Source organism: Pseudorca crassidens, chromosome 3 (assembly GCF_039906515.1).
Source record: "Pseudorca crassidens isolate mPseCra1 chromosome 3, mPseCra1.hap1, whole genome shotgun sequence".
In the NCBI taxonomy this organism is placed as follows: domain Eukaryota; kingdom Metazoa; phylum Chordata; class Mammalia; order Artiodactyla; family Delphinidae; genus Pseudorca; species Pseudorca crassidens.
The window spans coordinates 156,436,262-156,464,177 of NC_090298.1; the positions used below are offsets into that span (position 1 = coordinate 156,436,262).

At 49.4% G+C, this 27,916-nt stretch overlaps 1 protein-coding gene across 4 annotated transcripts in view; it reads left to right on the forward strand.

Moving 5' to 3' along the window:
* CCNJL (cyclin J like) overlaps window positions 1–27,916 on the forward strand; it is a 157,068-nt gene that overhangs the window by 27,740 nt on the left and 101,412 nt on the right. Inside the window, exons 3-7 of one of the 4 annotated variants that reach the window (XR_010942359.1) lie at window positions 78–291; window positions 16,694–16,996; window positions 18,807–18,966; window positions 20,479–20,566; window positions 24,111–24,203. Coding sequence is in view for 3 of the 4 variants with exons in the window: in XM_067732958.1 (XP_067589059.1) it covers window positions 78–291; window positions 16,694–16,996; window positions 18,807–18,966; window positions 20,479–20,902 (1,101 nt within the window). In the remaining variant the exon portion in view is untranslated. Of the gene's footprint in view, window positions 1–77; window positions 292–16,693; window positions 16,997–18,806; window positions 18,967–20,478; window positions 24,070–24,110; window positions 24,242–27,916 lie in introns of those variants that run through there. The other 3 variants (XM_067732960.1, XM_067732961.1, XM_067732958.1) reach the window with 3 other exon arrangements.

Below are 27,916 nucleotides of genomic sequence, written 5' to 3' on the forward strand. Positions count from 1 at the left end.
TCCTCACCAGCCAGCAGGTGGGCCTCTGAGGCTCTCGGGAGACAGCCCTGACCCCCCTTCTGCCCTGCCTGTTCCAGGAGCTGAAGCTGCCCACCTTCCGAGCCCACTCCCCGCTCCTGAAGAGCCGCCGGTTCTTTGTTGACATCTTAACCCTGCTGAGCAGCCACTGCCAGCTCTGCCCCGCTGCCCGGCACCTGGCCGTCTACCTGCTGGACCACTTCCTGGATCGCTATAACATCACCACCTCCAAGCAGCTCTACGCCGTGGCAGTCTCCTGCCTTCTGCTCGCAAGTACGTGGAACCCACTTCTTTCCCCGTGCTGTTTCCTCACCCGGTGAGCCCGGGCGCTCCCGAATCGTTCTACATTTCCATGGTCTTTGCATGTACTTCCGTGTTCATCCTTAGCTGAATGCGAACCATAGTAATAATAACCAACATTTCCTTTAGCATCTATAATGTACCAGGCCAAGGGATGAGGATTTTAGCAGCTTGATCTTAATGAATCCACACAGTGACACTAGAAGACAGATACTTTTAGTACCCCCATTTCACCGAGGCACAGAGAGGTTAAGAAACTTGCCTTGGGTCACCCAGCTCATCTATAGCAGACAGGATTTGAGCCCAGAACTGCATGGTGCCAGAACCTGTGTCTTAACCCCATGTTACCTGCTTTCTGACATAGGGCTTCTGAAATTGCTGGCGGGGGTGGGGGGGGAGCCCTAGCAACCACTGTTCTTAGAGGTGTTTAGAAATGTGACTGTTTGTGTGGGCCCCAAGCAGGACCCATTGTGTAGTCTCCAAGCCTGGGCACAGGCCTCTTGGAGTTTGTATCTTCCAGTGAGACCTCACTAAACACATGGCATGGGGACTTCCCTGGCGGTCCAGTGGTTAAAACTTCGCCTTCCAATGCAGGGGGTGCGGGTTCGATCCCTGGTCGGGGAGCTAAGATCCCACATGCCTCACGGCCGAAAAACCAAAACATAAAACAGAAGCAATATTGTAACAAATTCAACAAAGACTTTAAAAATGGTCCACATCCAAAAAAAAAAAATCTTAAACAAAACAAAACACGGCATGGCTTTGACCATCTGTCTGCCTAGGTAGGAAATGAATATGCTACTACTCTGGTCATCTGCTTAAAGCACAGTCTGCCATGCCACGCTGCAACTAAAAATTGCCCCCTGATTTACCAACAGTCTTAGAAGGACCGTGCATCAGGGTCCTGCCTCTCTGACCTCAGGCCTTTCTCATCTTCCATCCCTAGGTTCCAGCCAAGCCCCTCCTGTCACAGATCTTTGCACATGCTGTTCCCTCTGCCCACAGCACCTCCCATTCCTTCCCCCTGCCCATCTGGTCCTGGTTAAATGGTGCTTGGGCCCTGTACTCACATCCCTGAGAAAGCCTCCTCTGCCGCCTTGGGAGTGGGGTGTACATAAGGCCTCCCTGAGGTACAGCCGCACGGCCTCATGGACTTTTGATTGACACTCACCTCCCCCCGCTAAGCAGTGAGTTTCAGGGAGGGAAAGGAACACATAATAAGGCCTCAAAAAATAAGGTTTGTGGACTCTCGTGCTTCCAGAGCCGGGGGCGGGAGTTCTATCCCTGGTTGGGGAACTAGGATCCCACATGCCGTGTGGTGTGGCCAAAGAAAATAAAATGAAATAAAATGAAAACAATATTTGTGGGCTAAAGGAAATGAATGGAGCCAGAGTTTCCCTTAGAGCTGGGCCAAGTTGCCCTTCATGCAGACGAGTGGGACACCCCAAAGTGGCCAGCTGCAGTCACATTTCCTTGACATCTAGTCCTTTCTCCTTAAAATTCAATCACATCTTACATTCTCCGCTACAATATGTTATTGTCCTATTTTATTTTATGGCTCCCTTCCCCATTCCCCAGTGCTTTATTCCCTCTGATGCTTTGAGACCACCATGCCCATTTTCTCCTGTGGCTTTGTCTGTCCCTGGCATGCTGCTACAGACCCTCCAGCATAATCACCCAGGTCCAGACACATGGCTTTAGAGTTTTCAGAATTCTGCCTTGTTTTCCACCCTGGCACCTGCCACCTGCTGTTATCTTAATCCCTTTGGCTGCTCTGGGTTTACAGCCTCCTGACTTGTGATTTTCTCTACCTTGAGCCAACTGGATTTCCCATGTTATACAGGGTAGCCTGTCTTGCTGGGAGTCCAGCCTGCTCACTACTTCAAAGTCTCAAATCAGCACGCAGCTCTGTTTCGTCTTGGGAGGAGCTGGGGGGTTTGTCCCCGCTGCAGCGGCCCTCGAGGAGTCTGCACCGTGGCCTCTGGCCTGCTGCAGTCTGTGATCTGCGGGTTGCCTCGAGGGCCCTGGGGGCAGGGGACTCGGATTTCCATGGGTTCACCGAGGCTCCCAGCATCTTTCTGGGGAGCTGGGATGAGAGGTGCGCACTGGGGACTCCTTTGTGCCTGCTGCCGTGGCAGAGGGAGGGGGCCTTTCAGAGGGAGAGGCAGAGGCCCTCACCCACATGTCTGAGGACAGCAGCCAGCTTTGGGCAGCAGGAACGGATTTTTCAGGACACCTGCCATATGCTCAGAGGCCCCAGGAAAGAAAAGTTTCCATGACAGCCTGAAATCCTATTCATTCCTCCCTCCCCTCTCCCCAGGCCGACTGTCAGCCACAAGGGGGTTCACCTTGCCTCAGGAAGTTCTGAGTTCTGCTAATTTTGTTGCAAATAATTAATTCCCAGATAAGAAGGGGGATAGTCCTTCTTGCCCCCATATGTCCATTCTTAGGTTTTTAAAGCTGCTTCCAGGTAAGGGCCTTTGCATAGGTGGAGCCCTCTCACCTACACATAGCCCCTTCTGCCCCCATAAAACAGGAGCCAGTCAAGGACGCATGTCTCCAAGCCTGTGGAAGGGGGCAGAAAAGCAAGAGCTTGTGGGTTGTTCCTTGGGGGACCACTGGCAAAGCCACCCTTTGCCTTTCTAGGACCAAGTTAACTGCATTTCCTACCTTGACACAGGAGAGAATTCTAGTATAAATATAATCTAGATATAAATATACCATAAATAGAGAAGAGCCACTCTCTTCTTTAGTCTTTCATCTCACACAGCACCCCCCCCCCAACTGTCTTTTGCTTGTTGGTGTTTAACTAAAAGGACAATTTGACAACACAGAAACCCCACCACTTGCAGGTGAGTTGGCTTTCACGGTGCCACGTAATAATCGTCGTCCCGGCGGGGGCAGCTTCGTTGCTCACTGGTCCCCTTCTATGCGCCCAGCCCCGTGCCAAGCACTTTATACACACATCACTTGGAAGCCTCACAACCAGCCTGTGTGATTGTGCTGTCATCTGACCATTCTGTAGGCTCAGAGAGGCCCAAGGTCCCACAGTTTGGAACTTTGCTTTATTTTTTTTTAATTGAGGTAGAAGTCACATCACAACATAGACTCTACCATTTTAACCACTGTCAAGTATATAGTTCCGTGACAGTACATTAATGCTGTTGTGCAGACATCACCTCTCTCTAGATCCAGAACATGTTCATCACCCCAAAAGGAGCCCATGTATCCATTAGGCAGTAACTCCCCATTCCTTCCCACCCCTGGCCCTTGGCAACCACCAGTCTGTTCTGTGTCTGTATAGAGTTGACTCTTACGGGTATTTCATATGAAAAGGCGTCATGCAACATGTGACCTTTTATGTCTGGTTTCTTTCACTTTCTGTTTTCAGGGTTCATCCGTGTTGTAGCATGTACAGTATTTCGTTCCTTGTTATGGCTAGATAATCTCTGTTGTATGGATAGACCACATTTGTTTTTATCCATTCATCTGTTGATGGACATTTGGGTGGTTTTCACGTTTTGGCTATTAGGATTAGTGCTGCTGTGAATACTCGGGCACCAGTTTGTTTGAACATCTATTTTCAATTCTTTTGCGTAGCAACCCAGGAGTGGAATTGCTGGTCATATATGGTCATTCTATGTTGAACTTTTTAAAGAAACTTGGAGTTTTACTTTTGCCTGGTTGTCACTGCTCAGAGATGACTGGGTGCTGAGTTCTTAGCTGCAGGGCATGGACCAGCCTGAGGAAGGAGAGAGGGAGGGAAAGAAAACCAGAAAGACAAGAGGCATGCTTGGTGGTATTGCTACGGTAGCATGGCCTTAAATGTGATGATACAAAAAGTATGAGATACATTTTTATTGTTAGAAACATAGAAAAGATACAGAAGGACTTAGTGTAAAAAAATTGTTTCCCCCCAAATCCATAGTCCCATTCCCAAAGTTTGGGGTGTATCCTTCCAGTTCTAGATGTACTTATGTATTTTCAGAATTGGGAAAACAAACCTATTTTCATTTCCGGGAGTGAGAGGAGGGAATGAATCATAGATTAACAGCCGTATAAACCGCCCGTAAAGGGACTTCCCTGGTGGTCTGGTGGTTAAGACTCCTCGCTTCAAATGCAGGGGGCACGGGTTCGATCCCTGGTCGGGGAACTAAGATCCCACATGCCACGTGGTGTGGCCAAAAAAAAACCCCAAAAACTGCCCTTAAACAAAATTGCCAGATTCCCTCCCTTCCTCCTTTTTCTATTCTTTTTTTTTCCTTTCTAATCCCAGTTCCGTCATACTTTCTCTTTACAGACTTCTGTTTTCTTTCATTGTGACTTCCAGACCCCCACTCCACTCCCTGGGAAAACAAGGTTTCTTTTTCTTTCCTTTTTTTTTTCCCCGGTACGCAGGCCTCTCACTGTTGTGGTCTCTCCTGTTGCGGAGCACAGGCTCCGGATGCACAGGCTTAGCGGCCATGGCTCACGGGCCCAGCCGCTCTGTGGCATGTGGGATGTGGGATCTTCCTGGACTGGGGCACGAACCCGTGTCCCCTGCATTGGCAGGCGAACTCTCAACAACTGCACCACCAGGGAAGCCCCTAAACAAGGTTTCTTAGTGCTGAGTTGTTGGTGAGCCCTGTCCTGCTCCTGGCTTCTGGCTTGTGAAAAGCTGTGGAAAGCTCAGGGGGACAAGTCCATCTGTTTCTTGGGATAAAGTTCTGACTTCCATATTTTTGTAGGTGAGCCTGAGTCCAATGCTGGCCTTCATCTCAGCCCTCATCCTCCTCTCCAGGAGTGGGAAACATCAAGCAGGAGGGTGGTCCCACGGCCTCTGCAAGGGAAGGACCCCTCTCTGCACATAGGTCCTCCTGCAGGGCAGGGTCCCGTAGCCTGGCGTGAGTCTGTCATGCTCTGCTGTGCTTACCTGCAGAAAGGCCCATCTCCCTCCTGTAGAGTTTTAAAATTAGAAATGATGTGCTCACTTGTAAATGAGATTCAAAGAATAAAATAAAAAATCTGTTACCCATCTCATTCTCCAGAGATAACTTCTGGCAACAGTTCCTTACATCTTTTTCCAAAATGGATCGAGTGTATTTTCTAGAAATGTTCTGTGCATATACAAACATACAGTCAGCCCTCATGAGTCCAAGATTCCATACTTGTGAATTCGCCTACTCACTAAAATTTATTTGTAACCCCAAAATCAATACTCCCGGAACTTTTCGGGTCATTCGTGGACACGTGCTGAGCAGCAGAAGATGTGAATCGCCTGGCGTGCTTGTTCCTAGCTGAGGTTGAACAAGGCAGCGCTGTGCCTTCTCAGCTCTCATACTAATAACAGGTGTCCTTTTTTTGCTGTTTAGTGCCATGTTTTCTCATTTTTCTGCTTGTTGGTGTTTTTGCTGTGTAACACGGGCCCTAACCATCGTGCTGAATTGCGGTGTCGTGTTGCTACGTTTGGGAAGGCTGTGGTGTGTGTACCTTAGGAGAAAATGTGTGTGTTAGGTAAGCTTTGCTCAGGTATAAGGTGTAAGTGCTGTTGGCTGTGAGTTCAGTGATCATGAGTCAACAGTACAGTAAACAGAAATACACAAAAAAGGTTATGTGTTGATCGGGTGTGATCAGAGGCTCAAAGGAACCTAACCCTGTATCTTCCTCTAGGAGCGTGGTTCTGTATTCACCAGATCAGTGTGCACAGTGAATAATCAGAATCCATTACATTTGCACAAGTGGATTAATACCAAAGGTGTTTTCTTCGTGGTACCTTAGGGAACATCTTTCCCGTCTGTATGGATTTACCTTACTCTTTTTACTGACTGCAGAGTTCTCCATATTATAAGCACTGACATTTATAGAATGATTCCCTGTCGATGGATATTTACATTGCCATCTTTTTCTTTCTTTTTTTTTTTTTTTACTGCTTTAAACAATATGACAACAGCTGTCCTTTCCTCTGCATCTTTGCACACTGAGGTATGTCTGTGGGATTGCTTTGGTCAGAGGTGTGTGCATTTAAGGTTTTGGTGGGTAGCACTGAATTGCCTTGCAGAGGTTTTGACCAACAGCTGAGCAGATCCCTTTTTTCTTAAATTGAACTTAATGTGTGGGAGCCTTTGGAAGCACGTGCTTCTCCACGAGAGCAACACACCATCAGAAGAGGAGCATTGTCTCTCCCCCATCCTGGCCCCTCATCCACTTTGAGCTTCTGTCTGTGCTCCCAGCAGAGAGTACATTTGCATTCTGCCTTTCTGCCTTGTCCTGTCCAGGGTGTCCAGGTGAGAAATGAGTTCCCAGACCAACTGCTTTTAAGGATTCTTAAGCCAGAAATCAGTAGCCTCATTTCTTAGGGCAGGTACCAAAAAAGGCACTGCCTCTGGGTCTTGGGAGATTCTAGGAGAGGCCTGTCTTTCTCCTAGGAAAGTGCCTCACTCCCCCTCTCTCATCCCTGCATCCCTCCCCTCCGCTCCCCTCCCCCTGCTTTGATGACTGAGAAGCAGCTTCTTTGACAGCAAAGTGGGGGGAAGCAGTCCTAATCCCTCCTGGATTTCCCTTCTGGGCAAGGATGAAGGAAGGCACCCCAGCTCCCCCCAAAGCTAGGAATGCTTGGGACCCCTCTGGGGCACTAATTGTAGGCAGCAGATGCAAAGGGAGCAATTTTTCCAGGTGGCCTTGTTCAGGGGTGTACTTCAGACAAAGCCTAAGATTTATTTATAGGATTAAACCCAAATCTGTGAGGAAATGTGGCTGCCCCCGTGCAGAAAATAATTTAACACTCCCTGCCTCTCATGCAAGAGTGGCCAGCACTCAGTTTCCTCCCTGCCATGGTTTCACATTTCAGAAACCAGGATAGGTCTTACCTTTGATGTGTGCGCTTCAGATGACCATAGTTTATTATTTCCTCCAAAAAGCTGCTGCAACATCAGTGGTACATCTTCTAATCGGTGACATTTTGGCAGTGGCCACACAGCATGGGTGGACTGAAAACAGTGGTCTGTCACGTGAGGGCCACGCTAAGCAGATCCGGGCTCGGGGCTCCAGTGTTATGGCACAGTGAGTGAGGACACGGTGATTTTCCATTTCCTGTTCCCATCTCTGCAGACTGGCAGGCTTAGAACTATTTGGGGGGAGGAATTTTGTGTGACGTGCCGGTTGGATAGCTGGCTGGGCTGGAAATTCAGAAATCACACCATTTGCCTTAGCAATTCTAGTGCCCAGACCTGTTTGGCCAAGGCCTGGGGTTTTTTGAGAGGAGGGGGAATCTTGAGCTGCATGGGTTCATTAATCATGCAGTGTTCAGGAGCCCTTGACCCTGCATGGGTAAACCAGTCAAAAAACATTTATTCCACCTCTGCGATATGGCAGACTCTGTGTTCAGCCCCGGGGAGATGGGGGTAAACAGTAGGGGTGCCTACAGGCCCTTTCGTTGACGATGGTTCATTCCACACACATGTACTTACTATGCGCTGAGCCTGGGAGACTGTAATGTACGAAGTAGATCAAGTCCCCGTCCTAAAGAAGCAGACTTCAAGCCAAGCATGACCAGCAGGTCTCTGGGCACCTGCCTGGAACAAGCCAGTTGCCCTTCTGAGAAAATCCAAGTGTCCTTACTGTTAGGAGAACAGCCCGGCTCACACAAAGACCCGGACATTGACGTTGGGCAGCCTGTCCACTCCTCACGCTGTCTGCAGTTTGGCTGCTGGGAACTAGGCATTCATCTTTATTTTCTTTTTATTTGCAGTAGCCTTGAACCCTCTCTGTAGTGAATACTCGTGTCTTGTAGTACCTTCTCCGCTCTTATGGCCAGAATTGCATTATACGCATTCTCCTGCTGGTGCTGAAGTCTGAGAGGGCAGAGCTCAGAGTCCTTCATTAGGCACCCGTTCCCCACACCCAGAGACTGTCTTCCAGATTAGAGCCCCTCCTTGCCTTGCCTAGGAGACTCGGGCTCCACGTGGTGGGTGTTCACTCCCCTGGTCACAGAACCCTGCCCTCCACGGGACACCCACCGCCTGGTCAGCATTGGTCTCGATCGTACCAGCAAGGCACCTTTCAGTTGGTTTTAAAACCCCTTCCAAATAGATGACTAATAAGAACCTGCTGTAGAGCACAGGGAACTCCACTCAATACTCTGTAATGGCCTATATAGGAAAAGAATCTTAAAAAAAAAGAAGAGTGGATATGTGGATATGTATAACTGATTCACTTTGCTGTACACCTGAAACTAATACAACATTGTAAATCAACTATATGGTGGTGCAGTGGTTAAGAGTTTGCATGCTAATGTAGGGGACACGGGTTCGAGCCCTGGTCTGGGAAGACCCCCACATGCCGTGGAGCAACTAAGCCCATGAGCCACAACTACTGAGCCTGCGCTCTAGAGCCCGCGAGCCACAACTACTGAAGCCCGCGCGCCTAGAGCCCGTGCTCCACAACAAGAGAAGCCACCGCAATGAGAAGCCCGCACACCGCAACGAAGAGTAGCCCCCGCTCGCCGCAAGTAGAGAAAAGCCCGCGCGCAGCAACGGAGACCCAACACAGCCAAAAATAAATAAGTAAAATAAATAAATAAAATAAATTTATTTTTTAAAAATTAAAATAAAGATCACTGTCCTCTAAACAAAAACAAAAACCCCTTTCAGGCCCAAAGGAAATATGCCAGCCTGTCCCCTCTCTGGGTGGTGAGATGAGATTATTTTCATGTTAGGAGTGGATTTTCAATTGGTCTTCAAGGAGCATGCCTTGCCTTTCCCTGTGTCCTAGTCCTGGACTAGGGCAGATCCACATTCAGGAACCTTCTCTGGCAGTTACTTTGCCGGTTCTGGCTTCTAGGGGCCCGTCTTCTGAGAAGTTGAAACTGCTTTTCCTCAGCAGGAGAGTGGTGTTTGTTCCTTGTAGAAAATTAGAAAATAGAAAAAAATATAAAGAATAAAATAAAAACTACTTGCAAACTCACTGCATTTTTTTCTATAATCAGAATTTGCGGGTGGAGGGCAGATCCTGGCCTCAGTGATCATGGAACGGTTAACATTTATTGTTTCTATGCCAGGCAGTGTTTTGAATTCTTTGTGTGGGTTTGCTCATTTAATCCTCAGAACAATCCTGTGAAGTAGGCACTGTTATTTTCCTCAGTTGACAGAGGATGCAACCGAGGCCCAGTAGTTGGGTAACTTTCCCATGAGCACACAGCTAGGATGGGGACCCAGGTGGCCATCACCGCCCCCCAACCCTGCCTCCCGAGTCCTTGCTCTCAGCTGCTACACAACAGCAGCATTTGTCCCACAGCAGATCACTTTCTTCTATTTATTTATTTATTTTTATAAATTTATTTAATTTTGGCTGCATTGAGTCTTCATTGCTGTGCGCGGGCTTTTCTCTAGTTGCAGTGAGCGGGTGCTACTCTTTGTTGCAGTGCGCGGGCTTCTCATTGCGGTGGCTTCTCTTGTTATGGAGCACGGGCTCCAGCTGTAAATGAAGCTGGCCGCTTCTGCCCCACCTAATGGCCACTGCTCTCCCCTTCGATGAAGGAAGGATCTGAAGAAGGAAGAATTAGTATCAGAAAGGTCTCCACTCAGCCTGGCCCAGCCTGGGGACTAAAGGGCCCAGTGCTTTCTCTCCCAAGTACTGGTGAAAAGCCCTTTCCACCAGGGCTTTCTCTTTCCTCTTGGGTCCTCAGCTCCTCTACCGCCCAGCTCTTTTCTACAGTCAGCTCAGAAGATGTCAGGTCCACCTGGAGGGCCAGGCAGCCACTGGGGTGGCTCTTTACCCTCTGACCTGCCTCCCTCCCTTCCCTTTATCATCAGCAGCATACAGAGTAGGGCAGGGAGTTGCGGGAAGGGGGAGGGTAGCCATGGGGTCTCAATTCCTCATCAAATTTTGTTTCTCTTTCTCAGATGAAGGGCGGGGGGAGGGCTTCAAATAGGAGAGAGGCCTTTCTTCAGAAAGAGCAGCTTTGACTCTTTTTAAAGGCATTGTACTTCTTTAGCAAAGAAGAATAGTTTTAATAGCTATTGCATTAAAACCTGGTTCTCTTTAGCCGGGGAACTTTGGCCTCATGTCTGAGCCTAGGTTTACCTCCTGAATGGGCAGCAGGTAATCCTGAATGAGTCTATAAATGGGCATCTTGCCAGGCATGAAGGACTGTTGGGGGGATTAACTGGGACCTGTCTAGAGAGTGGGCAGCGCTGGGCCTGGGCTTGAGAAACGGGCAACACTGGCTTTTTGTAGACTCCCATTCTGTGCTGTTTTTGTTTTTATTTAAGAATTTTTCTAAAGTCAGTGTAAATGTGGATGAGTGTTAGAGTTGCATAATGCATTCATGGGGCTTCACTGTAACATTTTCTCTACTTTTTTGGTATTTAAAAATTTTTCCAAAATAAAGAGTTTGGTTTTTGTTTTGTTTTTTAAGCAATTGAAAATACTGCTTCTCCTGACCCTACTTCAGAAAAGTCAGGAATCTGTTTGGTCTGTTTTAAGGCTTGATTGTCAGGACAGTAGGTAGAAGAAGAAAGAGCCAGTCTTTAGTCAATTCATAGAGACAGAAAGTAGAAAGGTGGTTATCGGGTTGGTGGAGGGAAACAGGGAGTTGTTTAATGGGTATAGAGTTTCAGTTTTGCAAGATGAAAAGAGTTCTGGAGATTGGTTACACAGCAGTGTGAATGTACTTAATGCTACTGAACAGTACAGTTAAAAACGGTTAAAATGGTACATTTTCTGTTATGTGCATTTTACTATAATTTCTTTAAATGCCATTTAAAAAAAGAGAGAGAGAAAAAAAAGCCAGTGTGTGAGTGTCACTCCTGAGGCTTGCTGGCTTACAGTGTCTGGCCACTGTGGCCTAGTCTGTGGTTAAGAGTTTAGGTCACTTGGTGGCCTCACGGTCATCAGTCCACTAACTAACTCTATGACCTGCCAAGTGTGGCTCAGGCTGTCTTTGCACCAGCCCCTGGGAGTGTGGGAGCAATCCGTCAGCTGGTGTGCAGGGCATCCTCAGAGGTGTTGTTTGTATGTTTCACCACTGCCACCAACACTAGGGGCTCATGTGCATGTGGCTGGCCTCCCAGATTCAGGGTGAGTGCTCTGACAGGCTTAGGATTTTTTTTCTTAACCTTAGTATGTTGACAGTGCTCCCACTGTTCAAATTTGGGACAGTGTGAATATCCAAAAAGAAAAATGTAGATGAAATGGTAGAATTGTTAAAAATTCTTTTTTTCAACCCCAATGTAATAATTTATTCAGGAAAGGCTCCTCCATGGATGCGAAACCATTGAGTTAAAAGCTGTTGGGAAACAGGATATTCACTTATTCTTGAAGTGTCACCTCACAGATGACTTATTAATTTCACAGGAGAATGGTACCTTTAAAATGGAGAGATCTGATGTCAGCACCTTAACCAAGCGATCAAATGTAGCATCGCTATTGCTGGGACAAACTGATGTTGTATAATTCCTGATGTGATCTGTTAAGAGGGACAAAACGTCACCTCTGTAGTTTTCTTGCTCAAACCGTTTGATCATGAGGAAACAATCAGGGAATCCAGAATATGGGACATTGTACAACTGGCCTGGATTCATCCAAAGAGTCCATGTCATGAAAAACAAACAAAGAATGGGACCAACGGGATGTAACAGACACCATGTGTAGCCTTTTGGATCTGGATCAAAAAAACAAAGGTTATAAAGGCATTTTTGGGACCCTTGGGGAAAGTCAAATATGGATTGAATGTTAGAAAATGTTAACTACATTAATGCAGATGTTCTTGCAATTGCTAGTAACATTATGATTAGGTAGGAAAATGACCTCAGGGATGGATGCTGAAATATCCAGGGGTGGCATGTCATGCCTGCAACTTAATTAAAAAATGGTCCAGTAAAACCAATATTTATATACCCCCCCCCACACACACACACACATGGCAATTGTGTGGCTCCGTGTCAGCTATTGGTGAATCTGGGGAAGGGTCGTCGGGGTTCATTGTTCAGTTCTTTCTTCTTTCCTGTGGATTTGAAACTTTTCCAAATAAAAAGTACATCACACAAGTTGAAGACAGTCTGTGGCTCTTGTCTGACTTGCAAAGACTCGGACTAATGTACCCCACCCCTCCTGGGGGACCTGCCTAAAGACTCCCAGGCATCTGCTGTCTGTGCCATTTGTCAATAGGGAGCAAGCAGCTGAGTGGCGGTGCTCGGTGGTGGCGGGCTGGGGACAAAGGGCTGCCCGGCTCACGGTCATGGGAGGAGGGGAGGAAACGTCTGTCGGGCACGTGCAACACCAGGAAACTCATAAAATCTTTGCTGGCTGTGAAATGTGTTGTTCGCTAAGAGCAGGGGCTGTAAGGTCACTCCTAGGTGTGGAGCTGAGTGCTTGCGTGAGCTTTTTCTCTGAGCCTCTGGGGCTCCGAACAGAACCTACCTGGGAGGATCTGTTGTGTGTCCAGCACAAAGCCTGGTGCCCAGCCCCAGCATGGGAGCTCTGTCCATATCTGTGTGCTGGGTACTTCTTACAGCACTTTGCATCCTGCATAGCTATGCTTTCTCTGTTGGGGCGGATTCCTAGAGAAGAAATGAACAGCCTGTGGAGTTTAGTGCTTTTAGGTCCAGGGTCAACTTGTCGAGGATTCAGACCCAGCTCCGCCCTGCTCTGCAGTGCGGTGGGTCGCCATGTAGCCTCCCCAGTGTGGGGAGCAGAGAGAGCAGATGAATCAGATTCCTCAGTAATCCACGGCCCCTTCCATCTGAGGGTGATCCCTTTTGGGCCTGGTGGCTGCAGAAAAGGCAGAACTCTGAAAGGTTTGAAAAGCACTGAGGGCAGGGAGAAATTAATCTGATTGAGCACATCTGCCATCGGAATAGATTGCTGGCTGCCGGCAAGACCGTGGAAGGGTCTTGGTGCCACCGCCGGCACGATGCACTAGCAATGCTGCATTTGCTCGCTTGGTTAAGGTGCTGACACCAGATCTCTCCATTTTAAAGGTACCAGATGCAAAGGTTTCTGCCAGAGCGGTGACCTTCACCGTGCCACCCTCTGCTCTGGGAAGAAAAGAGCTCTAGCTATCGAGTGCCTGCGAACAGCCTTGGCTCAGGTCAGCCCAAGGTTCAGGGAAACCTTGACAATTTTGCAAGAAAAATATTATTTTCTTTCTTTTTAATTTGCATAAAGAATAAGTGAATTGTTGGAGAAAAAAATAGCAGATACAGATAATCAGAGAGCGTCGGAGAACAATTCAAACGGCCTACAATTCAGCTATCCAGAGAGAACCATTCATTCTCTCAACAAATAGGCATTGGGCATCTACTGTGTGCCGGGGGCTGTGCTGGCACCTCGGGGCACACCTTCGAATACGTGGGACATGGTTCCTATCCTTCTGGGGCTCACGCTTGTTAATGACCTATTAATGGTCAGGTGCTGGCCACTGCTACTACTATTTGAGATGAAACAATCCGAGTGTGAGAAGTGCGTTGATGACACTGGGCGGCCTCTGAACTGAGCTCTGGAGGACACATGATAAGGGGGTGAGGGGATGAGCATGCCCGCTGGAGGAGGGGCCAGATTCCAAGTGTGGCTGGATCCAGTGCTTGGGGAGGGCGAGGGGCCCTGAGGCTGCGGAAGGCAGCAAGGCCTGGTCAGCAGGGTCCCCCCTACCCAGGATTTCAGCGTTCAAGAGCCTCTTCCCCTTGAGCAAGGGGCAGCACTGTCCTCACCTTTTCCTGCCTGAGTTGCCCTGGTACAAGGCAAGGGAATAAGGTGTGTGCTCCGCCGGAGGGGCCGTGGATGGGGCTCTGGAAGATGAGTCTGGGTTGCTTTGCTGTAAGCCGCTTCGGGACCGGTCAGCATCGTCTCTGCTCCTCCGTGGCAAGCACTAGAGCTTCACGTCACCATCTCTGCCCACCCCGTGGGCTGTTGCCTGGCTCCCTGAGAAGAAGGATGCAGGCTTCCCAGAGTCAGTGTTTCATTTCTCAGTGACGTCTTTTGAGGCCTTCGTGAGGAATGTGTTGTATCTGCTGCAGGGCCGCCTGCCTGAAGTGGTTACTTCCTTATCTCTCAGCGAGCCTGAGCGTCTGCTGAGAACTGGGTCAGGGGGCGCTGGCAGTTGAGCACAGGTGTGTGGATGATTTGTTGGCTGTTCCCTTCATCAGCACAGATGTGTGCTCGGAGCTCAACTTGGTCGCCCAGTGCCTCTTCCGACACCTGCTCCCGCAGCTGTTCTGCAGCCAGTGAGGTTAGGCTTGGAGGCCAAGGTGACCAGACCGAGGCCACCACCATCCGATGTGGGCATTGGGCAGCACGTGGGGACCATGGTCAGGGAAGGTTTCCAGGGGGCAGTGGCTTCAAGGTGAAGGACGGGGTGAGCTTGGCGGAGTGAAGAGGGGATGGGGAAGGGTGCTCTGCGCAGAGGGGCTGTGTGGACAAAGGCTCGTAGGCAAGGAGGGCACGGTGCCTGCAGAGAACTTCCGTGGCCGAGGCTACAGCCAGGTGTGCGTGGTTCCCCCGAGTGAGGGTGTGGTGGCTGCACGCCCCCTGCCTGCAGAGCCCTCCACAGCAGAGGCTGCCACTAGGGCCTTCCACAACTGATGACTGCCAGGGGGACGTTGCTATGGAAGTCCTCGGTTCCTTGACCCTTGAGTGGGATAACCCCAGGCTTGTGTTTTATTTCTGTTTGTTTGTATCTAGCGCCACGCGGATTTATTTCCTGCAGATTATTTCCAGGACCTTCCAGTATGAGGTCATTGTTCCTTCAGTACTTCCCGAGCTGTGTGACATGTCTGTCTGCGGGGTTTCGCATCTTTTTGCCACTGTGCATTGATATGAATGTATTCCAGTTGTCTGTTCCTGCAAAGCACGTCACCCCAAAACTAAGTGATTTAAAACAACAACGATGTGGGTCGCTTGGTGGTTCCTGTGCTGGTATTACCTGGACTCCTTCATACAGTTGCTGGAGGATCCGCTGGCCTGGAAGGTCCAGGGTGGCCTCATTCACGTGTGTGAGAGTCGGTGCTGGCTGGGCTGCTGCCTGGGCATCTTGGTTCTCCTCCTTGTGGCCTCTTCACCTCCAACAGGCTAGACTTGATTCCTTGCACAGAGGTCTGGGAATGGCACTCCAGGCGGGGCAAAGGCAGAAGATGCAAGACCTCTTAAAGCCTCGCTTTGGAAGTTACATGACGCCACTTTTTTTGTTTTCCAGTTTTATTGAAATACAGTTGGCAGACTGCATTAGTTTAAGGTGTACAGTGGTTTGATATATGCATATATTGTGAAATGATCACCACCATAAGTTAACATCCATAATCTCACATAGTTAGACTTTTTTTTCTTGCAATGAGAACTTTTCAGATCTACTCTTTTAGGAACTTTCAAATATGCAATACGGTTAAGTGTAGTCAATATGCCCGACGTTGCATCCCCAGGACTAATTTATAACTGGACGTTTGTCCTTTCTGACTATCTTCACATCCCCCACCCCCTCCAGCAACCACCAGTCTGCTCTCTGTATCTGAGTTTGTTTTTTTAAGATTCCACATGTAAGAGATATCATAACAGTATTTGTCTTTCTCTGACTCTCTCATTATTCACTTAACATAATGCCCTCAAGGTCCATCCATGTTGTCCCAAATGGCAGGATTTCCTTCTTTTTACGGCTGAATAATATCCCATTGTATATAAATACCATATTTTCTTTATCCATTCATCTGAAAGGAGACACTTAGGTTGTCTTGGCTGTTGTGAATAATGCTGCAGTGAGCATAAGGGTGCAGAAACCTCTTCAAGATCAAGTGCCCTTTTGGCTTTTGTCCCTTTCCTGTCTTTTCCTACTTACAGATCTTTCCTAGGCTCACATCCCAAGCAAACTGTGTCTGGGGGAATCCAAACTAAAGAACCCATTGACAGAGTTTAAACTCAGTATTGAAGATACTGGGGAGCCACTGAAGGGCTTTTCCATGTCTGGAGGTACAGGACCAGATTTGCAAGGTCACCGTGACAATGGCCCCCTGACCAGTCCTGAGGCTGAATTAGTGAGGACCAGATGGGAGGGCCACCTTACTCCCCAGGCCCTTGCTGCTGTTGCTAACTGCTGTCGATCACCTTCTGTGATCCTCATTGCTGGTCTGAACATTTGGTGTGAGGTTTCCCATTGAATCTGACAAAATCTTTAGGATGTATAAGTTCCATTTTACATGTGAGAGAACTGAGGCACAGAGAGGGTGAGACACCTTTCCATGACCACACAGCACAGCTGGAAGTGATGGCCTGGGGATTCGAGCCCAGGTGTGACAGATCTGGAATGTGTGCCTTTGGGCTTGCTCTTCTCCCTGCCAGCACCGTCCAGGTACTTTAAGGTGGGCTTTTACAGCAAGTGTTGTAAAAGTCCCAGTAACCTCTGCTTCTCCCTCAGGTAAGTTCGAGGATAGGGAAGACCACGTCCCCAAGCTGGAACAGATAAACAGCACGAGGATCCTGAGCAGCCAGAACTTCTCCCTTACCAAGAAGGAGCTGTTGAGCACAGAGCTGCTGCTGCTGGAGGCCTTCGGCTGGAACCTCTGCCTGCCCACGCCCGCCCACTTCCTCGACTACTACCTCCTGGCCTCCGTCAGCCAGAAGGACCACCACTGCCACAGCTGGCCCACCACCTGCCCCCGCAAGACCAAAGAGTGCCTCAAGGAGTACGCCCACTACTTCCTAGAGGTCACCCTGCAAGGTGGGGCTGATGTCAGGGCCTGTCCGCCCTTCCCCCCCCCCACATGGGGGCCGGGGTCAGGGGCCCTGAGAGACCTGCCCCAGGGAGTCCTTGCTGATGGGGGCCCATCCACCCAAATCACCAGATCACTCCACTTGGCAGGGATCAGCAGGGAAAGAGCGACGATTCAACCATGTGTTAGCAGTAACGTGTAAAAGAGAAGTAGCAGCTTGTATGCAGGCAGCTGGTAGCCTATTTACTGATCACCTGGTAGTTTTTGTTTTGTTTTTTTTTTTAGCGGTATGCGGGCCTCTCACTGTTGTGGCCTCTCCCGTTGCGGAGCACAGGCTCCGGACGCGCAGGCTCAGCGACCATGGCTCACGGGCCCAGCCGCTCCGCGGCATGTGGGATCTTCCCGGACCGGGGCATGAACCCGCGTCCCCTGCATTGGCAGGCAGACTCTCAACCACTGCGCCACCAGGGAAGCCCTGGTAGTTTTTTATACACTAATCTGGAACACAATGCAAATCCACAAGTAGGTCACTCTGGAAGAGCTATCATTATACAGGTAGGGTGGGAGAGAGGATTATGTTTACATCTGCTTTAGCAATAAACTTTTGCCCTGTTTGGGGAGTTCTATTTGAAGTATCTAAAGATCTAGGTATTAAGTACAGCACTAGGTCAGAAATACTGTTGATACAACCACCTGATAACCCACTGCAAACCAAATATCAGTAATATCAGTAACAACATCAACAATTGTGATATCAAGCATTAAATGAGCACTTATTATGTACCAGGCACCTTATTTAGTTCTCTGCATGCATTGTCTCATTTGAACCTCACAACGACTTCACATGAAAATCATTTGTGCTATTCTCATTTTACGAATCAGTTTCCTTAGTTGTTACTCAAGACGTGAAGTAACTTACCCAAGGCCATTGCTGGAATTTGAACCTGGGGAGTCTGACTCTGTGTCTGTAACCGTACCACCCTGCCTAATTCATACTTTAACAGGCAAATGTTGAAATCATTGAAAGTCATAAACAGTTTAAGACAGCATAATAATGCGCTGATAACTGACTGTTCTTCATGAGAATTGTGGGAATTTCAACGGTTTGCCTTTGCACATAAGTAGTCCCAGCTTTGCCATGTTGCCAGATATCAAAGTAGGACGTTAAGATTTCTCAGATCATTTTCCAGTGTGTACATGTACCAAAACATCACGCTGTACACTGTAAATATGTACAGGTTTTATTTGTCAGTTATACATCAGTAAAGCTGGGGTGGTGGGGGGGAGGATTCCCCAGTAAACATAAGTCAAGTTCCAATTTTAGTTAAGACTATCAAACACTTACAGGCATTCATTCATTCTTTAGTTCTTTCAACAGATTGTTAGTGAGTGCCTACTGAGGGCCAGGCTTTGTTACTAAGTAGCCTTCAGTCATAACCTCAAAAAGAAGCCTTTGAAACAGTGTGTCGGTCACCCCTAACAGCCAAAGGAAGGAACAGGTGTTTGGCAGTTCTGCTTGTAGCGCATCAGCAAGCCCACTGCAGCCCCTAGAAGCCAGGGATGGTATTTTGAAAACTGCTGCTCTAGGCTGACATAAGAAATCCCAGACTGAGAGAGCCAGGTGTTTTAAGATTCAAGAATGGAAATTCATGCTGTTTTAATTTTTCATTGTGTGTGTGTGTGTGTGTGTGTGTGTTTGCGTGTTTGCGGGAGCAGTGAACAACCTTGGACCTAATCATTTGTCTACCAGGGAGCACAAGGCAGGACTCCAGGACCAGGCTTTCTGATGCTGACTCTTTCTCTGTGATTCTCTTTCAGATCATATTTTCTACAAATTCCAGCCTTCTGTGGTGGCCGCAGCCTGCGTCGGGGCCTCTAGGATTTGCCTTCAGCTCTCTCCCTACTGGACCAGAGATCTGCAGAGGATCTCAAACTACTCCCTGGAACATCTCAGCACATGCATCGAAATCCTGCTGGTGTAAGTTCCCCTCCTGATCCTTTGTGTTTCGGAAATACCGAAGTTCCACTTGCTCATAAGACCCACTTCAGGCAATTTCCTGGAGGCTTATGGTGGGCTGATGGCTCACGGAAAGTGGGCCGTGGTGACTCCTGACAGAATTGGGATTCGGGGAGTTGGTCCTTCCTATTTTGAGTAGCTTTGGGTTTGCAATTTGTAGGTCAAGAGTGCAGCAGCAGAAGGGCTCTGTGCACGTCTTTCTGAGTGTCTTGGGCTCTTTGACCCAGTGTATCAGTCAGTCTTCTGGGTGATTATATTGAGACACTCTCATTATGAGCTCCTTTTCTCAGACATGGCCACAAAGCTGACTCTTAGCCAGCTAAGCCCAGAGTGGCTTCACGTAAGAGGCCACAGCCTCCTTGCAAGGGTCCTTGGGGATCTTGGGGAGGAAGTGTTCAGTGTTTCAGAGAGGATGCTTAAAGGCATCATAGACAGAACACCCTGAAACTGATATCAGAAGCAAAAGAGCTCAGTAGTGACTGCAGGGAGGAGGGCAGAGAGGACAGAAAGCCCTCGCCTGGCTGCACCTGGTCTCTCTTCCACCCAACGGCTGGTGGCATCTCCTGGATGCTGGCCCCGCTGACCACGGGGACAGCCCCTGAAGAGCCACCTCTCAGCCTCCTGGTGCAACTGCCTTTGTCCCATTCCTCTGGAATCAGTCCTGCTCCCTAGCCCTTATTTTAGAATCTTCGCCTTCTAGAGGGTGCCCAAAGCTGGAGAACACGGTCTAGCCTGAGTGAGGGTAGGTGCCCCTGGATACTGAGCCACCAGCCCTGCCTCTTCCCCGAGGCTGTCCCTCTGGGGTAGCCCCCTGCTCAGACCTGCTGCAGCTTCCACTTGTTCCTTTCTTACCGAAGCCTCGAATTGATTTGTTTTCCCAAAAAGATTTACTACGGGAAGCTTTTTTTTTTTTTTTTGAGATGGCAAAAGACCTGTTCCATCCCCCTTTTCAGATGGAGACACTTAGGTCCCTGGGGGCAACCTGCTTGAAATCTGCTAGCTTAGCCGGGGATGGAGCTGGCTGGAAGTGCCTTGAAGGCAGAGGTTGTGCTCACCTAAGCACCGGGAGCTCTGCCCTCTCAGGGCAGGCGCTGTGCCCAGTGTGGGGATGCAGCGCTGAGCAAAAGCAGATGGGTCGAAGCTCGAACTCTGCACGAAGGACCAGGTAGTGACCGGAAGTTATCATCTGCGGTGTTGACCGCCAAGGTGGGGCAGTGCAGAGGGGCTGCAGGGACAGCTAGGCTAGTCTTGAGGGGTCAGAAGAGGGTTTTTGTAGGAAGCAGATCCAAGCTGAGATCTGAGGCCTGAGTTTAGTCAGAGAACAGCTGAGGCAGTGCTTCAGGCAGTGAGCCCAGGCTGGGAGAGGCCCAGCAGTCACAGCACATGGGTCTCCTGGCATCCCCCTCAGCAAGGCAGGTGTCTGGTGCTGGAGCCTCTGACCTCCCAAGTCTCACCCAAGTCCTTTCCTTTCAGAGCTTATGACAACATCCTCAAGGATGCCGTCGCGGTCAAGAGCCAGGCCCTGGCGATGGTGCCCGGCACACCCCCAGCTCCCACCCAGGTGCTGTTCCAGCCACCCGCCTACCCCGGCCTCGGCCAGCCGACAGCGATGGCCCTGGCCCAGTTCCAGACCCCCGTGCAGGACCTGTGCGTGGCCTATCGGGACTCGCTGCAGGCCCACCACTCGGGGACCCTGCTCTCAGGGGGCAGCGGCTCATCCCTCCATGCCCTGTACCCCACCCTCCAGCCCCTGGACGTGTGTCCCGTGCCGCTGCCCACGTCCCTCAGCATGCACATGGCTATTGCAGCTGAGCCCAGACACTGCCTCGCCGCCACCTACGGGAGCAGCTACTTCAGCGGGAGCCACGCGTTCCCTGCGGGCTGTTTCGACAGATAGGGCACCTTTAGCCACGCAGGGAGGCCTTGGAGATCTGGGCAGAGGAAGAGGATGCTGACGAAGGGAGCTCAGCCCAGTGAGGCGCCTGGGAGGCTGTCCCCGCAGAGCCTCAGGACCCTTGAACGGAGAGGGTGCATGCTCTTTTTAAATAAAACTGACCTGGGGCAAAACAGGCAGTGACATACCTCACCCAAGAGCATTGCTCTGGAAAACATCTTCCACGTGTGGCTGGGATGCAAGGGGATGGCTCGGTGGCCAGCCCCTGGAGAGGGGCCCAGCGGGTCGAGAAAGACCTGGGAAGAGGCCAGGTCCCCAGTCTGGATGCAGACCAGCAGTTCATGAGCACGTCCAGGTTTTAGCATCAAAGACTCCTTTATTCTTTGCCGATGGCAGCTACACCACTGAAAAGGGGGCAGCCTGATGTGTCTCCAGACCCCCGGTAGATGCTATCTGGGGTGCTTTTCTTTCCCTGGCTCCATCCACAGGGGCCTGTGTGTGTGTTCGTGCCCGAGCGTCTGTCTGCCTTCCGAGGCACAGTGGGCAGCTGTCTTGTTGCTTTGTTATGGAACCTAAAACCCTCTTCAGCCTTTTAGATATTTCACATGCTGCTGCTTCCCGAAGTGACCTAGCTTTCTGTTCAGTAAGATGTCTTGTTTACATGCTGTATCAGGGATTTTGTGATACTTGAAAAGTCCTTAGGAGAAAGATGATGGTGATTGCCACACTGCCTGTCCCACGCAAGGGCTGTAGATTTTTAACCCGGCTTGGGGCAGACCTGTGGTTAACCACAGAGCGCCCTTTGCAAAAGCATATAGTTGGGGAGAACCACTTTCCAGGCTCTCGGTTCTGGAAGATTCCACGTCTTGGATGCTCTGTTCACCTGTAGAACTTCGATAACCACCCAGAGGAGGAAGCTTGTTGAAAAGTAGACAAAGATTTAAACCCAGCAATACTCACGTCCTTCCACCGCATGCATCTCCTGCTTGAGGCTAAACCCAGCCTCAGCCTCAAGTTTGGCTCAGAGCAGAGGCTCGTAATGTGGGATTGTATGCCTGATGCCAACTGGCTTTGGGGATTTGGGGGTGTGCAGGGTCTGTTACACGACTGACAGCCAGTGACAGGATGGATCAGAAGCCAGTATTTGGGTCTCTGCAGTGAGAGGGCTCTCAGGAAGACTCTTGGAAGCATGTGCAATATGTTTTTATTCTGACTCACGGCTTGTGCTCAGCGTGTTTTATTTTTTGGTTGGTTTAGGGTCAGAGGTCCCATTATTCACCCCCTAGGACTGGGAGGTGCAGAGAACCACGAAGGCGGTTTTTGGTTGTTTTTTTTTTTTTGAGAAGAACCCATCTTGGTTTTCTTGACTTGGTTGCCAGTCCAGGAGACTGGCAGGGGGGCTGCCAGGAGTCAGATCTGAAGGCGGTTTTCAGAGCAGATGGGAGCCTCAGCGTGGAAGCTGAGTAAAGAAGAGCCTGGACGTGGGCGGTGCGGGGCCGCTTTGTCACACTAGCATAGGAAAGTGCACATTCATTTGTTGTTTTCTCTTTTTCTTTTGCCAACCTCCTTCTATTTATGTGCAACTGGTTTGGATTCCAAGTTATTGTGTTTGTCTTTTCTGGGGCTGGGCGCTTGGGAGGGTCCGTCCATCCGTGTCGTCGTCACCCCCCCAGTAGAACCTCACAGCCAGCCCAGCCCCTCAAAAAAGTGGTCCCGCAATAAACACATCACCTGCTCGTGGCCTCTCTGGGTTCTCTTCCTGGCCTTCTCTCAGCCAGCCCTCCCTCCCTCTCCCACGTCAGCCTCCGGGGATGGGCACCCACACTGGTGCCAAGAGGTTGTGGGCTTGGGTGACAGCAAGACGGGCTCCTGCCCTCGGAGCTGGAGCTGGGCCTCCCTGGGACACAGGCTGGGCAGTGGGAGTGGGTGAGGCTTGACATCTCAGCTCTGAATCGGGTGGGGTTCTCCAGAAAAACAGAACCCATTATGGAGGTAGTGAGAGTGATTCAGTTTAAGGAAATCGGCTAAACATCACAAATGCCTGGATTAAGGTCAGGGTTAAGGTTCCACTTCCTCATACCCTCTGGGTTCAAAGTCCATCTCTCCAAAGCCATCTATTCTGTCATCTGAATGCTCCCCTCTCTCAATCCCTTATATCAGTGATTCTCAGCGGGGCTCATTTGTGCCCTCCAGGGGACTTTTGGCAATGTCTGGACATATTTTTGGTCGTCACAGTTGGGAGAGGGACATGGTTGGCATTCAGTGGGCAGAAGCCAGGGATGCTGCCCAACATCCTACAACGCACAGGACAGCCCCCACACTAAAGAATGGACTGGCCCCAGATGACCGCCGTGCCATGGTTGAAAAACCTCAGCCCACAAGGTCACCTTCCAAAGAGGTCTCTGTCATCCCCCAGGTCCCTTTCCTTACCCCTTTGTTTTCATCATAGATGTTAAATCATCTGGAACGATCTTGTTAGTTTGTTTACTGGGTTTGATGGCTGTGCCCTAAACCACCTGCAGCCAACAGAATATATAGATACCTGGTGATCGTGACACTAATCACCCAGCTGACGTTTATTAAGCGTTTGCTGTTTATAAAGCACTCTGCTAAGGAATTCGCTCATACTATTTACTATAATCATCCTAGTAACCCTACAAGGCAGCTGTACCTTACAGAGCAGAAAACAGGGCCACAGAGAAGTTCTTTGCCTAAAAGTGTGGTGAAGGAAGGAGGCACAATTCAAACCCAGGCAGCCTGGAGCTGCCCCGCCGCCCTGAGATGCCTCAGTCGAGTTTTGAATAAGTGCAAGGCTCCAGCTGGCCGTCCTGCTCGCCTGGTGAAGAAGACACGACAGAATAATGGATATGGGTTCGCAAAAGAGTGGCCAGGCATGCGTGCTGCTGACTGACGGGGTCAAGGGGATTCTCAGAGTGTGCTCAGCAGCAAACGTACAGAAACATAGCTTTTGCACAGCTGCCACAGGCTAACGTGATTTACGGCTCCATCTGCCTGCCCCCAACAGGCTCTGATGTGGGAGGGGTTCCCCCAGCCCCATCTGTGAAGGTGAAGATCTGGGACCAGGCTTGGGACTTCCCCAGAGCATCCCCTGGGAGGGACCCCACCTCTGGGCTGCCTCTGGTAATCCCTGGCACCAAGTTCCTGGGAAAGAATCTTACCAATCTCATTAACCTCATTCTCTGTTCCTCAGGGAAGCCATTTGGGACGAATTTCAGCAGAAAGGCCATAGCGTTTGGCAGGCGTCTCAAATCCAAAGGCCCACCAGGACCAGGCAGGTAACATAGTGAGTGAATCCGCTGGATGACTGAGACAGCGCGAGGTGATGGGGACTGATGAAGCCAGTGTGTCCCCTGTAGGGGGTGTGGCTTCTGTTCAGCTCTGGCTATTTACAACCTTTCAGGGATATAAGCCTTATGTTGCCACAACTTCAGATTTTCAGAGAAACTGGATATCTGCACTTGCTAGGAAATCTAATTTTTCGTGATTTAAAAAATTTTTTTTTAAATTGCAACGCAATAGAAGACCAATAAAACACACTGCAGGTTAAGGTGGTTCTTAGGCTGGAAGCTTGCAGCTTCTAGTGTACGGACAAGAACGTTAGCCCGAGAGGTGGAAGGTGCGAGTCTGTCTGCTCTTAGCTAGATGACCTTGAGGAAAGCTGCTTCTCCACTCTGAACTCGTCTTCTCATTTGTAAGGTGAGAAAGCTGTCAGCCTGGGCTGCACTTCAGGTTTATGATAAGAAAACATGGAATATGTGGCATCATTATTCAGCAGTGAGTTCTGTGACAAATATTGTAGATGAGTGGGCCTCTCCCTTTTGAGGAGGGGCCCAGATGAGCCCCAGAGCTTCACCGCCCCCCGTCCCAGCTCTAGCTTTAAAAGAGGAAGAACTCAAGTGGTCAGCCATCTGCTGGCCCAGCTCGGACAATTGTTTCAGGCCCTGCCCTTACCAGAGCCACAGCAGGCAGTATATACTGGAGTCAGGCCTTCTGCTACTCCCTAGCTGTATGGATGAGGGCCAGTCAGTCCCCTGTTCTAGATCTCAGTTTTTTCATCTGCAGAATGGGAGGGTTGGGACTGGAATGGTCTCCAAGGTCACACCTGGCTGGGGAGCACTTCAGAACAGTGACATCTCCCTGGTCGTCACACCCAAAGTGTCCTGTTCTGCAGGTCTGCAGTGGGGCCTGGGCTATCCTTTTAATAGGACCCCCAGGAGATGCACATGCACAGCCAGGTCTGGCCACATCTCTCTGCTCTAGAAGCTCTGACCTAGTGTGTTCCCAGTCACACCAGTAGAACCTCCAAGAAGGGCCCTGTTTAGTGAGCACTCACTGTGTTCCATGCCCTGTACTTGACACTTTCCTCATGGTCTCTTATCCCCCCTGCTCTTCTTTTGTCCTCACGACAACATCATTATCACCATTTTCCAGATGAGGATACTGAGGTTCAGAGAGGCCCAAGGTCTCACCATGGGCAAGTGGTGTGGACTCAGTTTTGCACTTAGATATGCCGGACTGAGGAGACTTGTGGCCTCCGCATTGCCCCCCCCCAGAGGAAACACACACCCACACTATGGCCCAATCACTTGGGATTTCACTGCTCACCCCCCTGCCCCACCCCCAGCATACAAACACCTCTTGGTATCCTTGGGGGGCCACAGGTATGTGGTGGAACGCCACCTAGTGGTAGTCTTTAAAGATGCTTTGAGAAGCCCCCGTTTCACCAGATGAGCTTGGCAGGAGGGAAATGGTTGCTAGAGATGACTTCCAAGGGTCAGGGTGAAGGGCACCTGAACTGAGCAGGGAGTCACTACCGCACCTTGAACAGCACAGCAAAATGGTGAAGCGTCTCTAACTTTATGGAGGCCACTAGCGAGGATTTTTACCTTTAACTCTTGCAACTCCTCTGTCACCCGGGAAGGGAAGGTCTTATTAGCCTCTTTTACACATGGACAAGACAAGATGCCAAGAAATACTGCAGCGTGCCCGTGCGCCTTAAAGTGAGTGGAGGGGGCACTCCTAACACTTTGATCGCACTGGCTTGGGAATGACAGTGCTGAGAATGGAATGATGGTGGTCGCGGTCGCAGTGGCTAGTATTTAATTTGTAGCATGACGACTCTATTAGGTAAGCGCAGTTGTTTTCCCTGCTGACAAGGTAGGAAACTGAGGCTCAGAGAAATGGATGAACTTACCCCAAGGTGACACAGCTTCTAGGTGGTAGAAGAGGGATTTGAACCCTGGCAATGGGACTCCAGAGTTGAAGCTCTTAACCACTGTCCCTTCTACTGGCTGAGGAAGCCTCTTTTCCAAGATGCCAGCAACATGGACACTTCACCGCATCTCACCTTACTCCACTTACCCCCATAAGCTGGAATAAGAAACTGTAGCCTCCATCAGCCAGTGATGCCCAGCCCTTCATTAATCTGCTGTGTGACCTTAGTGAATTTCTTCCCCTCTCTGAGCCTTGGTTTCTATATCTGTGTAATACAGAGTTTAAACTAGTTGAGCTCTGAGATCCTTCTATTCCATGAATCTGTGACTCTGTAACACTGGCTGCAGTGTTTGAATTTGTCCTTGAATCGGTTACCAAAGTATAAACAATCTTTCTTCCCCCTCAGGTCTTTCTTTCTTTTCTACTCTTCTCCTTTCCTTCTCTCTCTCTCAATTTTCAGCCTAATTATGGTTACCTCTCTGTTATTTACAGACTTCTTATCCAAGCTCATTATGAGTAACTATTCAGTCTGGAGGGGAAACAGCAACACTGCTAGTTTAATTTAATGCTTACCTAGTTAACTTAATTAGCAATAAGTCTTGGCAAAATGATGGCATTCACAGGGTCCTGGCTTGGTGGGTGGGTGCGGGAGGCTGAGTGCTGTCCTTGGAAAGCAACAAGTTTCAGGGCACAATGTGGGGGGGGAGGCGAGGACTGAGCTGCCAGTGAGTTGGGCTGTGCTGTCCGTCCAAGTTGAGGCTGGCCCCTGAGAGTGAAAGGCCATAGATTACACAGGCTGCAAGGACCTGAGGTCAGGTAGCACTTACTAAGCACCTGCTGTGTGCCAGACCCTGCGCAAGGTGTCGGGCAAACCTTATTTCTAATAACCCATATGTGGGACTTGTATATTCAAGATAACTTAGATCATTCAACTCTCTTTGTAGTATATGTGTCGGGTATACAGTATTATAATTCAACTTTGCAGTATATTTGTATACTTTGTATATTTGTATATACTTTGCAGTATATTTGTATATACTGAAGAGAGATCACCAGCACCAGTTTAGGTAGCATCCATTACCACCATACAGTTGACCCTCTTAACCATTTCACCCACCCGCCTAACCTTCTTCCCTTCCGGTAACCACTAATCTGTTCTCTGCATCTATGAGTTTTTGTTTTATTTTGAAATCATACGATATTTGTCTTTCTCCATCTGACTTATTTCACATAACATAATACCTTCAAGGTCCATCTGTGTTGTCACAAATGGCAGGATTTCATTCTTTTTTTATGGCTGAATAGTATTCCTGTGTGTGTTTGTGTGTGTGTGTGTGTGTGTGTGTGTGTGACAGAGAAAGAGCGAGAGAGAGAGACATCTTCATCCATTCATCCACTGATGGACACTTAGATAATTCAACTCTTACAGTGAGTGCATTCTTCTCTTTTCGAGGAGTCCTGCAGGATTTTTGATTAGGGAAGGAGAGAGTTTCCCATTTGATGCTACTTGCTCTTGTAAGGTTCTTACGCTTTTCACTAAGGGAGGCCTCAAAGTCATGGCTGTGGCAGCAGAATCCAGCTAGAAGTCAACATTGTTCAGCTTTGACTTTTTTAAGTAGTCCTAGTCTATTTATGGCAAATGATGTTGGCTTTCCATGTATATAAGTGATATAAAGTTTCCATTGTAGTAAAAATAAGTGAGTTGCCATAGAGAAAAATATGGGGTAAGAAGAAGTCAGGGTGGGGCTTCCCTGGTGGCGCAGTGGTTGAGAGTCCGCCTGC